At 40.9% G+C, this 13556-nt stretch overlaps 1 protein-coding gene across 7 annotated transcripts in view; it reads right to left on the bottom strand.

Moving 5' to 3' along the window:
* MIA3 (MIA SH3 domain ER export factor 3) overlaps positions 1–13556 on the bottom strand; it is a 58196-nt gene that overhangs the window by 19463 nt on the left and 25177 nt on the right. For 5 of the 7 annotated variants that reach the window (XM_061382262.1, XM_061382265.1, XM_061382264.1 and 2 more), the window contains exon 7: positions 1257–1388. In XM_061382262.1, the coding sequence (XP_061238246.1) occupies positions 1257–1388 (132 nt within the window). Of the gene's footprint in view, positions 1–1256; positions 1389–2579; positions 2691–13556 lie in introns of those variants that run through there. The other 2 variants (XM_061382268.1, XM_061382269.1) reach the window with 1 other exon arrangement.

Below are 13556 nucleotides of genomic sequence, written 5' to 3'. Positions count from 1 at the left end.
GCAACGAGAGTACGGAACGAGATCCCAAATGTTGAGACTGTGGGGCAGCAGTTAGCACATAAAGCCTACACAACCTTGCGTCCGAGGTTTTGAGATGGGAGAATCAAGACTAGAAAATAGAAAATGTTTTTGCTGTCTGTTCTCGCTCTTTTTTCCTTGTAGCTGAAGAAAAGCCCCATGAGATTTAAGGGGTCTTCACAACAATCCAGGCAAAAGACCTTTGTTTTAAAATCATTTTACAATCACTTGTGCAAGGAGAGAAAGCTTATTAACAGTGATATGTCTGAGAGAATTAGGAAACCAGAAGACTCAATTTTAGAAAGATATGCATGCATCAAATGCTTCTGGCCACTTTAACTGCTAAGCTCCAACTGAAACCTTTTCATCTGCAAAGGTCATTTATACAGAATGACTTTTCCCCCAATTACATTAGATGACCATGAAACAGAATCGTTAAGTATGTATCTGTACGAGAATACATACACCTATAAGCATGAAAGACAAATTACACACAGAAAAGGACTCCAAGGAATAAAAATTTTAATGGTGTCTTTGGACACTACGTAATCTGTATTTCCAAATAAAAAGATGTTTTCTGAACACAACAGCATATGATCAAATTAGAAAATATGTGAAACATACATGTAAGGAAAAAGACTGAAAAATTATTTTTGATATATATTTTTACCATTTGCAGCATTTCTTCTGTGCATATATACCTTTTTACATAATAAACAGTTTATCTACACTATAAAGTCTTGGTTGTGGCTTTCTTCCACTTAACATTGAATTGTGAGCATTTTCTGTGCCCCAGTGTCTTTGAAATACATAAATTTTAAGAGCTGCCTAATATCTCATTATATGGATGTACGATAATTTAATAACCTGCCCCCACAACAGATCATTTAGGTTCTGTCAAGTTTCCACTCTAATTAATATGGTTCCATTTTTAACACCCTGTATATATTTTATGACTGGTTATTTCTTTAGGATAGATTACTTGACATGGTATTATACTATACAAAAGGACATGAACATTTTTAAGGCTTCTGATTTATAAACTAAAGTTTCCCCACTGAGATTATACACATGTCATCTTGTTCACCTGTCTTTACCAACAAAGATTACACTGAATTATTTTATAATGTTAGCGTGGATTATAAGCATTCATTTGAGTTCAAGTCAGTAATTAAAAGCAAAAGGGCCAGTGATACTCCTGTTTTAATGAGTCTAAAGGTATAAATTAATTTACTCACAGCAAGGACAGTTCTCCAGAAGAAAACGGCAAATGAAACAATTCCTAAGGAGGCAGTGATAAGTACAGGCTTCCATGGCAGTCCATAAAAATCAGGCCCAGGCTGGACATCATCAGGCAATGTAGCAAGGAGCTGGAAGAGAAACATTAGAAATAGTGGGAAACCTGAAAGGAATTTACAATAAAGCATCACAAAGAATCATCCACAGAAATCTAATTCTATCTCCATTAGACAGAGATTCCCTGAACGTTCTTCAGTATTTCCACTGCTTAAATAAAAAGAAGATATTGGCAGCCTCCTCTTTTCTGTTTGCTTGAAGTCTTTTTAAACATTATAAATCTCAATCTCTTTATGTGGCGCATATATTTCCATTTCGCAACAGTCTCCAAAACACCATTTTGCCCAACACACAGCTAGAATCCCTCTGGATCACCATTTTTCTCTTAGTTGATTTGTATGATTTGAGAAGCCACATTAAAAAAAAAAAACGAAACATTACTATAGAAGTTTTTTACGGGTGCTAATAAAACAAGAGTGATAATGAACACCACAAACAATTAGCTTTTCCTCTGAGATCTTAAGTCTTAACTGTTTTCTACTTACATAAAGACAAACACTGAGAAACCTCAAACAGTTCCTGATAACTGGTCTAGATAGACCGCTCTGAATTTTAACTGGTTCCTAGAAACTCTGTTTCATTACAAACAGGGCATTACACTCCTCTCCGCTTCTATTTTCTGTTGTACTGACCCCATCCCCCAACGGTGTCATGGGTCAAGTGAAAAGGACCCGCAGGGACGTGATGCTCGCTTATTTTGACCACGACTGTACAATGGCAACCCACTCCAGTACTTTTGCCTGGAAAATCCCATGGACGGAGGAGCCTGGTAGGCTGCAGTCCATGGGGTCGCGAAGTGTCGGACACGACTGAGTGACTTCACTTTCACTTTTCACTTTCATGCATTGGAGAAGTAAATGGCAACCCACTCCAGTGTTGTTGCCTGGAGAATCCCAGGGACGGGGAAGCCTAGTGGGCTGCCGTCTATGGGGTCGCACAGAGTCGGACACGACTGAAGTGACTTAGCAGCAGCAGCAGTACAGTCGAAAGCAACACACTCCCTGCCACATCATAAGTACTCAATTTTAAAAAATGAAAACGCCACAAAACCTTCTTAAATACATTCCCCACTATCTCCTTAAACAGGACCGGAACGTCCTGCCCGCCCCCGGCTGACACACTATTTCTCCTCCGCCCGGTCAGGGCACCCACTCCGCTCAGAACTCGTCCACCCGCCTGCCAGAGCTGGGGGAGAGGGCCGTCACCTCCAGGAGCCTGGCTATGAGTGCTGCGTAGAGCCCCGACAGGGGTCCCAGAAGCTCCGGGTCCCCCGAGGAAGAGGTAACAGAAGGCACAGTGGCAGGTACTGAGTCCATCGTGACGGGACAGCGGAGCGCGGCCGACGCTTCCCGGTGGGACAGCACCAAAACCCCTATCACCGCTTCCTCCTTCGGAAAAGACCCGGCTCAGGGGGCGGAAACTCGGACTGAACTTCGCCTTCCTCGGCCGCTGGCACTTTTGCCCCGCGCCTCCTAGAAAACACGTCATAATACACGGCCCCTGGCGGAAGTACCGATGCCTACGGGGGCCGGGCCTGCAGGGGGCGGGGCCACGGCGGAAGAAACCACCGGTCGAGCGGGGCGGGATGAAAAGCAAAGACACCGAGTAACAGGAAGGGGAGACGGAACGGCTCAGCAACTGGGAGAGAAAGCGCGATTCCCTCGGCCCGGGAGTTTCGAGGACAATCAGCTGAGGCTGGGGGAAAGGAGAAAGGTGGCCCATTCACGCCTGCCCAGAACTGGACCCTTTTATCTCCAGGTGCTGAGACGCCAGCCGCTCCCGGTCCCTCTGACGGACCACCCTCCGCCTCGGCCGCGACGTAGGGCCAGGTTCCTTCCCGGCCCTCTGCGGTCTCCGGCTCACTTTTTCCCTTTCAGGCTTCCTAATGTTCGTAATGCGCCCACGTTCTCGCTGATGCTCCTCTAAGAAATATAATTCTAGGGAATCTTGTCATTACACTTATGCCAGCGGGGTCAGTTCTGAGTCCCACTTTTTTACCGTTTTAGGATTTGTGGAAAAGGACAAGCAACAGTCTGGAAATCGCGTTCTAAGGGTGGAAGATAATAAAAATATTTAACCCTGAGGGGTGGAGGGGCTGACGTTTTTAGATGTTTAAAGATATGTATGTTTATGGGTTGAATATAAAGTCAATTCAGAAAAACAATTAAGCAGGGAAAGCTAGAAATAGAAGCGGGGGTAGTGGGCAAAGGCATGCTCCATAATTTAAAAAGTATGGTACTGGCCCAAGAATACATACAGACAGACCATGGAACAGGACAGATTTTTTAGAAATAGACCGAACTACATTGGCAATTTATAGTACAGTAAGATTCAGCTGTGAGAAAAACAAACTTTTTAACAAGTGGCATTGACATACCTAGATAACCAAGTAGAAAATAATAAAAATGGGATTTTTTTTTTTTTCTCACTGTCCACAAGGATAAATTCCAACTAGGTCAGAAACCTGAATGTAAAAATGAGAACAAGTAAGTACAAGAAAAATACGGATGAATTTCTTGATTAGTCAGTTCAGTTCAGTCACTCAGTCCTATCCGACTCACTGCAACCCCATGGACTGCAGCTCTCCAGCCCTCCCTAACATCACCAACTCCCTGAGCTTACTCAAACTCATATCTATTGAGTCGGTGATGCCATCCAACCTCTGTCCTCCCCTTCTCCCGCCTTCAGTCTTTTCCTGTATCAGGGTCTTTTCAAATGAGTCAGTTCTTCGCATAGATGGTCAAAGTATTGGGGCTTCAGCTTAAACATCAGTCTTTCCAATGAATATTCAGGACTGATTTCCTTTAGGATGGACAGGTTTGACCTCACAGTCCAAGGGACTCTCAAGAGTCTTCTCCAACACCACAGTTCATAAGCATCAATTCTTTGGCACTCAGCTTTCTTTATAGTCCAACTCTCACATCTATCCATGACTACTGGAAAAACCATAGCTTTGACTAGACAGACCTTTGTTGGCAAAGTAATGTTTCTGCTTTTTAATATGCTATCTAGGCTGTCTTAACTTTTCTTCCAAGAAGCAATTTAGTGTAGTTCAGTTGCTCAGTCATGTCCAACTCTTTGTGACCCCATGAACCGCAGCATGCCAGGCCTCCCTATCCATCACCAACTCCTTGACTTTACCCAAACTCATGTGCATTGAGTTGGTGATGCCATTTAACCATCTCAGCCTCTCTCGTCCCCTTCTCCTCCTGCCTTCAATCAGAGTCTTTTCAAATGAGTCAGCTCTTTGCATCAGGTGGACAAAATACTGGGAGTTTCAGCTTCAACATCAGTCCTTCCAATGAACACCCAGGACTGATCTCCTTTAGGATGGACTGGTTGGATCTCCTTGCAGTCCATCTGTGGAGCTCCACCACAGTCCAGAACTGTGGTGTTGAAGAAGACTCTTGAGAGTCCCTTGGACTGTGAGATCAAACCTGTCCATCCTAAAGGAAATCTATTCTTCGGCGCTCAGCTTTCTTTATAGTCCAACTCTCACATCCATACATGACTACTGGAAAAACCACAGCCTTGACTAGTCGGACCTTTGGTGACAAAGTAATGTCTCTACTTTTTAATATGCTGTCTAGGTTGGTCATAACTTTTCTTCCAAGGAGTAAGCGTCTTTTAATTTCATGGCTGCAATCACCATCTGCAGTGATTTTGGAGCCCAAAAATATAAAGTCAGCCACTATTTCCACTGTTTCCGTATCTATTTCCTATGAAGTGATGGGACCGGATGCCATGATCTTAGTTTTCTGAATGTTGAGCTTTAAGCCAAATTTTTACTCTCCACTTTCACTTTCATCAAAAGGCTCTTTAGTTCTTCTTCACTTTCTGCCCTAAGGGTGGTGTCATCTGCATATCTGAGGTTATTGATATTTCTCCCGGCAATCTTGATTTCATCTTGTGCTTCATCTGGCCCAGCGTTTCTCATGATGTACTCTGCATATACGTTAAATGAGCAGGGTGACAATATACAGCCTTGACATACTCCTTTTCCTATTTGGAACCAGTCTGTTGTTCCATGTCCAGTTCTAACTGTTGCTTCCTGACCTGCATACAGGTTTTTCAAGAGTCAGGTAAGGTGGTGTGGTATTCCCATTTCTTTCAGAATTTTCCACAGTTTATTGTGATCCACACAGTCAAAGGCTTTGGCATAGTCAACAAAGCAGAAATAGATGTTTTGCTGGAACTCTCTTGCTTTTTCCATGATCCATCAGAAGTTGGCAATTTGATCTCTGGTTCCTCTGCCTTTTCTAAAACCAGCTTGAACATTTGGAAGTTCATGGTTCATGTATTGCTGAAGCCTGGCTTGGAGAATTTTGAGCATTACTTCACTAGCATGTGAGATGAGTGCAATTGTGTGGTAGTTTGAGCATTCTTTGGCATTGCCTTTCTTTGGGATTGGAATGAAAACTGACCTTTTCCAGTCCTGTGGCCACTACTGAGTTTTCCAAATTTGTTGACATATTGAGTGCAGCACTTTCACAGCATCATCTTTTAGGATTTGAAATAGCTCAACTGGAATTCCATCACCTCCACTAGCTTTGTTCGTCATGATACTTCCTAAGGGCCACTTGACTTCACATTCCAGGATGTCTGGCTCTAGGTCAGTGATCACACCATCGTGATTATCTGGGTTGTGAAGATCTTTTTTGTACAGTTCTTCTGTGTATTCTTGCCATCTCTTCTTAATATTTTCTGCTTCTGTTAGGTCCATACCATTTCTGTCCTTTATTGAGCCCATCTTTGGATGAAATTTTCCCTTGGTATCTCTAATCTTCTTGAAGAGATTTCTAGTCTTTCCTATTCTATTGTTTTCCTCTATTTCTTTGCATTGATTGCTGAGGAAGGCTTATCTCTCCTTGCTATTCTTTGGAATTATGCATTCAACTGGGTATATCTTTCCTTTTCTCCTTTGCTTTTCACTTCTTTTCTTTTCACAGCTATTTGTAAGGCCTCCTCAGACAGCCATTTTGCTTTTTTGGATTTCTTTTTCTTGGGGATGGTCTTGATCCCTGTCTCCTGTACAGTGTCACAAACCTCCATCCATAGTTCATCAGGCACTCTATCAGATCTAGTCCCTTAAATCTACTTCTCACTTCCACTGTATAATCATAAGGGATTTGACTTAGGTCATACCAGCAGATGTTGGCAATTTGATCTCTGGTTCCTCTGCCTTTTCTAAATCCAGCTTGAACATCTGGAAGTTCATGGTTCACATACTGTTGAAGCCTGACTGGGGAACTTTGAGCACTACTTTACCAGCGTGTGAGATGAGTAAAATTGTGCTGTAGTTTGAACATTCTTTGGCATTGCCTTTCTTTGGGACTGGAATGAAAACTGACCTTTTCCAGCCACCTTTTCCTGTGGCCACAGCTGAGTTTTCCAAGTTTTCTGGCATATTGAGTGTAGCACTTTCACAGCATCATCTATTAGGATTTGAAATAGCTCAACTGGAATTCCATCACCTCCATTAGCTTTGTTCATAGTCACGCTTCCTAAGGCTTCGCATTCCAGGATGTCTGGCTCTAGGTGAGTGATCACACCATCATGATTATCTGGGTCGTGAAGATCTTTTTTGTACAGTTCTTCTGTGTATTCTTGCCACCTCTTCTTAATATCTTCTGTTTCTGTTAGGTCCATACCATTTCTGTCTTTAATTGAGCCCATCTTTTCATGAAATATTCCCTTGGTATCTCTCATTTTCTTGAAGAGATCTCCAGTCTTTCCCATTCTATTGTTTTCTTCTATTTCTTTGCATCGATCACTGAGGAAGGCTTTCTTATCTCTCCTTGCTATTCTTTGGAACTCTGCATTCAAACGGATGTATCTTTCCTTTTCTCCTTTGCCTTTCGCTTCTCTTCTTTTCACAGCTATTTGTAAAGCCTTCTCATACAACCATTTTGCCTTTTTGCATTTCTTTTTCTTGGGGATGGGTCTTGATCCCTGTCTCCTGTACAATGTCACGAACCTCCGTCCATAGTTCTTCAGGCACTCTGTCTATCAGATCTAATCTCTTGAATCTATTTCTCACTTCCACTGTATAATCGTAAGGGATTTGATTAAGGTCATACGTGAATGGTCTAGTGGTTTTCCCTACTTTCTTCAATTTATGTCTGAATTGGACAACAAGGAGTTCATGATCTGAGCCACAGTCAGCTCCCAGTCTTGTTTTTGCTGACTGTATAGAGCTTCTCCATCTTTGGCTGGAAAGAATATAATCAATCTGATTTCGGTATTGACCATCCAGTGATGTCCGCGTGTAGAGTCTTCTCTTGTGTTGTTGGAAGAGGGTGTTTGCTATGACCAGTGCATTCTCATGGCAATACTCTATTAGCCTTTGCCCTGCTTCATTTTGTACTCCAAGGCCAAATTTGCTAGTTACTCCATGTATTTCTTGACTTCCTACTTTTACATTCCAGTCCTGTATAATGAAAAGGACATCTTTTTTGGGTGTTAGTTCTAGAAGGTCTTGTAGGTCTTCATAGAACTGTTCAAATTCAGCTTCTTCAGCTTTACTGGTTGGGGCATAGGCTTGGACTACTGTGATAGTGAATGGCTTGCCTTGGAAACAGACAGAGGTCATTCTGTCATTTTTGAGATTGCATCCAAGTACTGCATTTCAGACTCTTTTGTTGACTATGATGGCTACTCCATTTCTTCTAAGGGATTCTTGCCCACAGTAGTAGGTATAATGGTCATCTGAGTGAAATTTCAGTCCATTTTAGTTTGTTGATTCCTAAAATGTCGATGTTCACTCTTGCCATCTCCTGTTTGACCTCTTCCTTCCCTTGATTCATGGACCTAACATTCCAGGTTCCTACACAATATTGCTCTTTACAGCATCGGACATTACTTCCATCACCAGTCACATCCACAACTGGCTGTTGTTGCTTTGGCTCTGTCTCTTCATTCTTTCTGGAGTTAGTGGAGAAATAACTCCAGAAATAGCATATTGGGCACCTACTGACCTGGGGAGTTCATCTTTCAGTGTCCTATCTTTTTGTCTTTTCATAATGTTCATACTTGGGGTTCCCAAGGCAAGAATACTGAAGTGGTTTGCCATTCCCTTCTCCAGTAGACCACCACATTTTGTCAGAACTCTCCACCATGACCCATCCGTCTTGGGTGGCCCTACACAGCATGGCTCATAGTCACTGAGTTAGACAAGGCTGTGGTACATGTGATTGAATTGGTTAGTTTTCTTGATTACTAGGAGTGAGGAAAACATTCCTAATTATGTCTCAAGATCTAAAGGAAAAGATTTGTGAACTTGATTACTTAGAAATTAAAAAAAAAAAAAGAGCATCCAGCCCTTGGACTAAAATAAGCAAAGTTTGATAGTGAAAACCGGAGGAAAAAATTATTTGAAATTTATTACAAAGGGTTAGTATTCCTAAAGAATAAAGAACTTTACAAATAGAGAAGCTGGCCAGCAAGCCTGCAGAAAAAAATGAAGATAGTCCTCAGGAAAGAAGTAGGAAGAGAAGAGCTCACAGACATAGGGAAACATGTTCTGTCTCACTCATAATAAAAGAAGTACAAATTAAACCTATATTGAGATATCATTTCTCACTTCTATTGGCAAAATCCAAACATTTAACACATACTCTTTTAGTGAGAGAATGCAGAGGAAATGGGTATTCTCATACATTACTGATCATTATACAAAATGATACAAACCCCTATGAACAAGAATCTAGCAACATCTCCCCAAAACTACCTGTGTAATAACCTCTGACACAACAATCCCACTTCTAAAGATCTGTCTCAAAGATATTAGAACCAGAATAACAAATGCTAGAAAGATATATGTACAAAGCCTTCTTATAATAACAAAAGATTGGAAATAACCAAACTGTCCAATGACAGAACAACTGACCACTGAGCAACACAGAGGTTAGGGGTACTAACCCTTGGTGCAGTCAAAAATCCCCATATATTTCACAGTTAGTGGGCCCTCCTTAGGCAAGAGTCCTCCTGCCTCCGAGGATTCAACCAACTGTGGACTGTGTAGCACTGTAGTATGCATTTAGTGGGAAAAAAAGCAAACATGTATAAGTAGGGATCCAGGCAATTCAAACTTGGATTGTTCAAGGGTCAACTGTAGTATGAAACTGGAAAAAAGAAATGAAATAATTCTATATACCGCTAGGGTTTGATTTCATATATATATGTGTGTGTGTGTGTATATATATATATATATATATATATATATATAAGAGAAGAATTTTAGGTAAAACTGACATGTAATAAACTACGCTTATTTAAAGCGCACAATCTGATAAGTTCTGACAGACGAATACATCTATGAAAACATCACATTCAAGATAATGAACATACCCTTCACCTCCAAAAGTCTCATCATCCCCTTGGTAATCCCACCTCCTGCCACTTGTCACTCCTCCCTGCCCCCAAGCAGAATTTCAGTCCTAATTGATTAGTCTGCATTTCCTAATGTTTTATATATATGGAATAATTCACTATGTATTCTATTTTCTCTGGCTTCTCTCACTCAGTATAACTTGAGATTCATTTGTGTTGCTGCATAGATCAATAAGTCATTACTATTTTACTGCTGAGTAGCATTTCATTGTATGGATAAACCACAATTCATTTACTTACTAACCAGCTGATGGACATTTTTTCCCCTCCACTTTTTGACTTTAACAAACTGAACTGCTACAAACCTTGATATACAAGGCCTTCTATGGATGTATAATTTGTGCTTGGTAGAAGAATGGCTAGATCATTTGACAGGTGTATGCCTACCTTTCTAAGAAACTGACCAACTATTTTCCAAGGTGGTGGTACCATTTTATATCCCCATGTGCAGTCCCTCCACATCTTCCCCAAAACTTGGGGAAGTGTTTTTAATTTCAGTCATTATTTAGTCATGATGGTTTAAATTTGCATTTCCCTCATAATTAATGATGTTAAGCTTTTTATTTTTTTAAAGTGCTTATTTGCTATCCACATCTTTTTTGGTGAACTGTTATTTTACTGGCCTATGTTTTTTCTTAGTGAATTTTGAGAGTTCTTCATATAATCGGGATAGAAGTCCTTTATTAGATACATGCTTTGTAATGACTCCCTTCTAGTCTGTGGCTTGATGTGGTTAATTTTAAGCCCAGCATCTTTTTTTTTTTTTCTATTTATCCCATCTGTTCTTTGTTCCCTTTTTCCTCTTATTCTACCTTCTTTTAGATCGTCTTTTTAATGATATTAATTATCATCTTTGTTGATTTATTAAGTGATCTATTAAGTGTATTCCTTGTTTTGTTGTTTTAGTGGCTGATTTAGAGTTTATACTATACTATATGTGCGTGTGCTTAGTTGATTGGTCGTATCTAACTCTTTGCGATCCCATGGGTTGTAGTCTACCAGGCTCCTCTGTTCATGGCTCTCTGCAGGCAAGATTACTGGAGTGGGTTGCCATCCCTTTCTCCACCGGATCTTCCCCACCCAGGGATCAAACCCAGATCTCCTGCATTGCAGGTGGATTCTTTACTGTCTGATCCACCAGGGAAGCCCATACTATACTATACACCTATACTATTATACTATACATCTTTAAATGATCAATGATCACAGTCTACATTCACGTGATACTGTACTACTTCATGTATGCAATAAGACTTCTACAAGTTATCACCTTTTCTCTCTCTCCTGATCAATAGTATAAATACTATTGTTGTCATATATATTATTCTTTACATATTTTGTAAACCCCATTATACACTGATAATATTTTTCTTTAAACAGAAAATTAACTTTTAAAGATATTTAAATAATAAGATAATGGTTTTATATATTTAGCCATATATACCTACCATTTCTGGCATTCATCACTACTCTGTGTAGGTTCATTATATCCGTCTCTTGTCATTTTTCTTATGCCTAAAGGTTTTCCCTTAACATTTCTTATGGTGCAGGTATCCTGGTGAATTTTTTCAGCTCTTGTATATTGAGGTAGGGGGGCGGGGAAAGAGTCTTCATTTTTGAAAAATATTTTGCTGCATATAATGTTGGAAATCAACAGTATTTCTCAAGTATATTAAAAGATATTATTCTACTATATTCTCTCATGTCTTGTTCCCAATAACAAATCTGATGTCAACATTATCTTAGTTTCTAAAATATCTCTTTTCTCTGGCTAATACTGCTCTTTATCACTTACTTTGTGCAATCTGATTATTATATATGTCCATTTGATCCCTGGGTCAGGAAGATCCCCTGGAGGAGGAGATGGCAACCCACTCCAGTATTCTTTCCTGAGAAATTCTATGGACAGAGGAGCCTACTAGACTATATTCCATGGGGTCACAAAGAGTTGGACATGATGAGCAACCGAGCACAAGCACATATCTTTGTGTAGTTTTTTTCATGCTTTTCATACTTGAGTTTCACTGAACTTTTTGGCTCTGTAGGTGCAGCTTTTATAAAGTTTAGAAATTTTTCATCCTTTATTTCCTCAAATAATTTTCTGAACACCTCTCTATCCTTTCCTCCAGGGATTCCAGTTAAATGTATTAGATTGCTTGAAAAGTGTCCCCACAGCTCACTGATAATCTGTTCAGTTTTCTTTTTTCCCCCTATCCTTTTAGATGTCTTCTATTGCTGTATCTTCAAGTTCACTAATCTTTTCATCAACGATGTCTAGTCTAGCATTAATCCCACACAGTATATTTTCACCAGAGGCGTTTCATCTCTAGAAGTCTGACTTGATCTTTTCCAAAAAATATTTTTCATGTCTCTACATTAACTTTTTAAATATCTGAAACATGGCAGTAGTAACTGTTTAATACCATCATATAATTCTAACATCTCTGACAGTTCTTTGTTGGCTTTGGCTGATTTTTCTCATTATCACAGGTCATCTTTTCTTGCCTCTGCACGCCTGATAATCTTTGACAGGATGCCATACTTTGTGAATAAATGTGATGGTCAATTTTTTACATCAGTTTGACTGATCCTAGGGTACCCAGTGGCAGCCCACTCCAGTACTTTTGCATGGAAAATCCCGTGGACAGAGGAGCCTGGTGGGCTGCAGTCCATGGGGTCACTAAGAGTTGGACAAGACTGAGTGACTTCACTTTCACTTTTCACTTTCATGCATTGGAGAAGGAAATGGCAACCCACTCCAGTGTTCTTGCCTGGAGAATCCCAGGGACGGGGGAGCCTGGTGGGCTGCGTCTATGGGGTCACACAGAGTCGGACACGACTAAAGTGACTTAGCAGCAGCAGCAGAGTACCTAGATTCAATGTTATTTGGGGCTATGTCTTTGTGTGTTTCCAGATGAGATTAGCATTTGAATTGATACAATAAGTAAAGTAGATTGGCTTCCTCACTGTGAGTGGGGATCATTCAATCCATCAAGGCCCTGAAGACAACAAAATGCAGAAGGAAAAATTTGTCCCTTCCTTCTTGATTGCTCAAGCTGGAACATCAGTCTTCTGCTCCTGGTGCTCCTGGTTCTCAGGCCCTCAGACCAAGGGAAGAATCAGTTCCCCTGGTTCTCAGGTCTTTGGACTTGGACTGATTACAGCCCAACTTTACAGGGTCTCCAGCTTGCAGACTGCAGACTGTGGGACTTCTTAGCCTCCATTTGTAACTCAATTCCTTAAAATAAATCTCTTCTTGTATGTATATCCTACTGGTTCTGCTTCTCTAGAGAACCCTGACTAATACACCAGATATTCTTAAGCTTTGTTCTGGGAGGCAGGTAAATTGCTGGGGAACAGTTTGGTTCTATTGAGTCTTGCTTTTAAGATTTGTTAAGGAGGACACGAACAGCATTTAGGCTGAGGCAAGAACCTTCTGAGACTCTACCCAATTCCCTTAGAATTACGAGGTACTATTCCTGGCCCTGTGTCAGCAACTGTCTCTTCTACTCACTAAATCAAGGTCACTCTCTGCCCTTAAGTCGTCTGTCACCCTCATGTGTGATCAGTACTCTGGTGAATACTCGGGCCTTTCGGAAATCCCCAGGGCTCACTCTCTGTGTAGCTCTCCTCTTGGGCTTCCACCTTGTGAATCCAGGCTGCTTTGCTTCTCCTGGACTTTCAGCTCCATTTCCTCAGTTCAGGGGTTCTCCTCTCTGTGCCACAGCCTGGGAAGTCTCTCAATGCAGTGAGATGTGACAATGGTAAACCTCATGGCGTCTGTTCTCCAG

Source organism: Bos javanicus, chromosome 16 (genome assembly GCF_032452875.1).
Source record: "Bos javanicus breed banteng chromosome 16, ARS-OSU_banteng_1.0, whole genome shotgun sequence".
NCBI lineage: Eukaryota > Metazoa > Chordata > Mammalia > Artiodactyla > Bovidae > Bos > Bos javanicus.
This window is presented reverse-complemented; position numbering and strand designations above follow the sequence as displayed.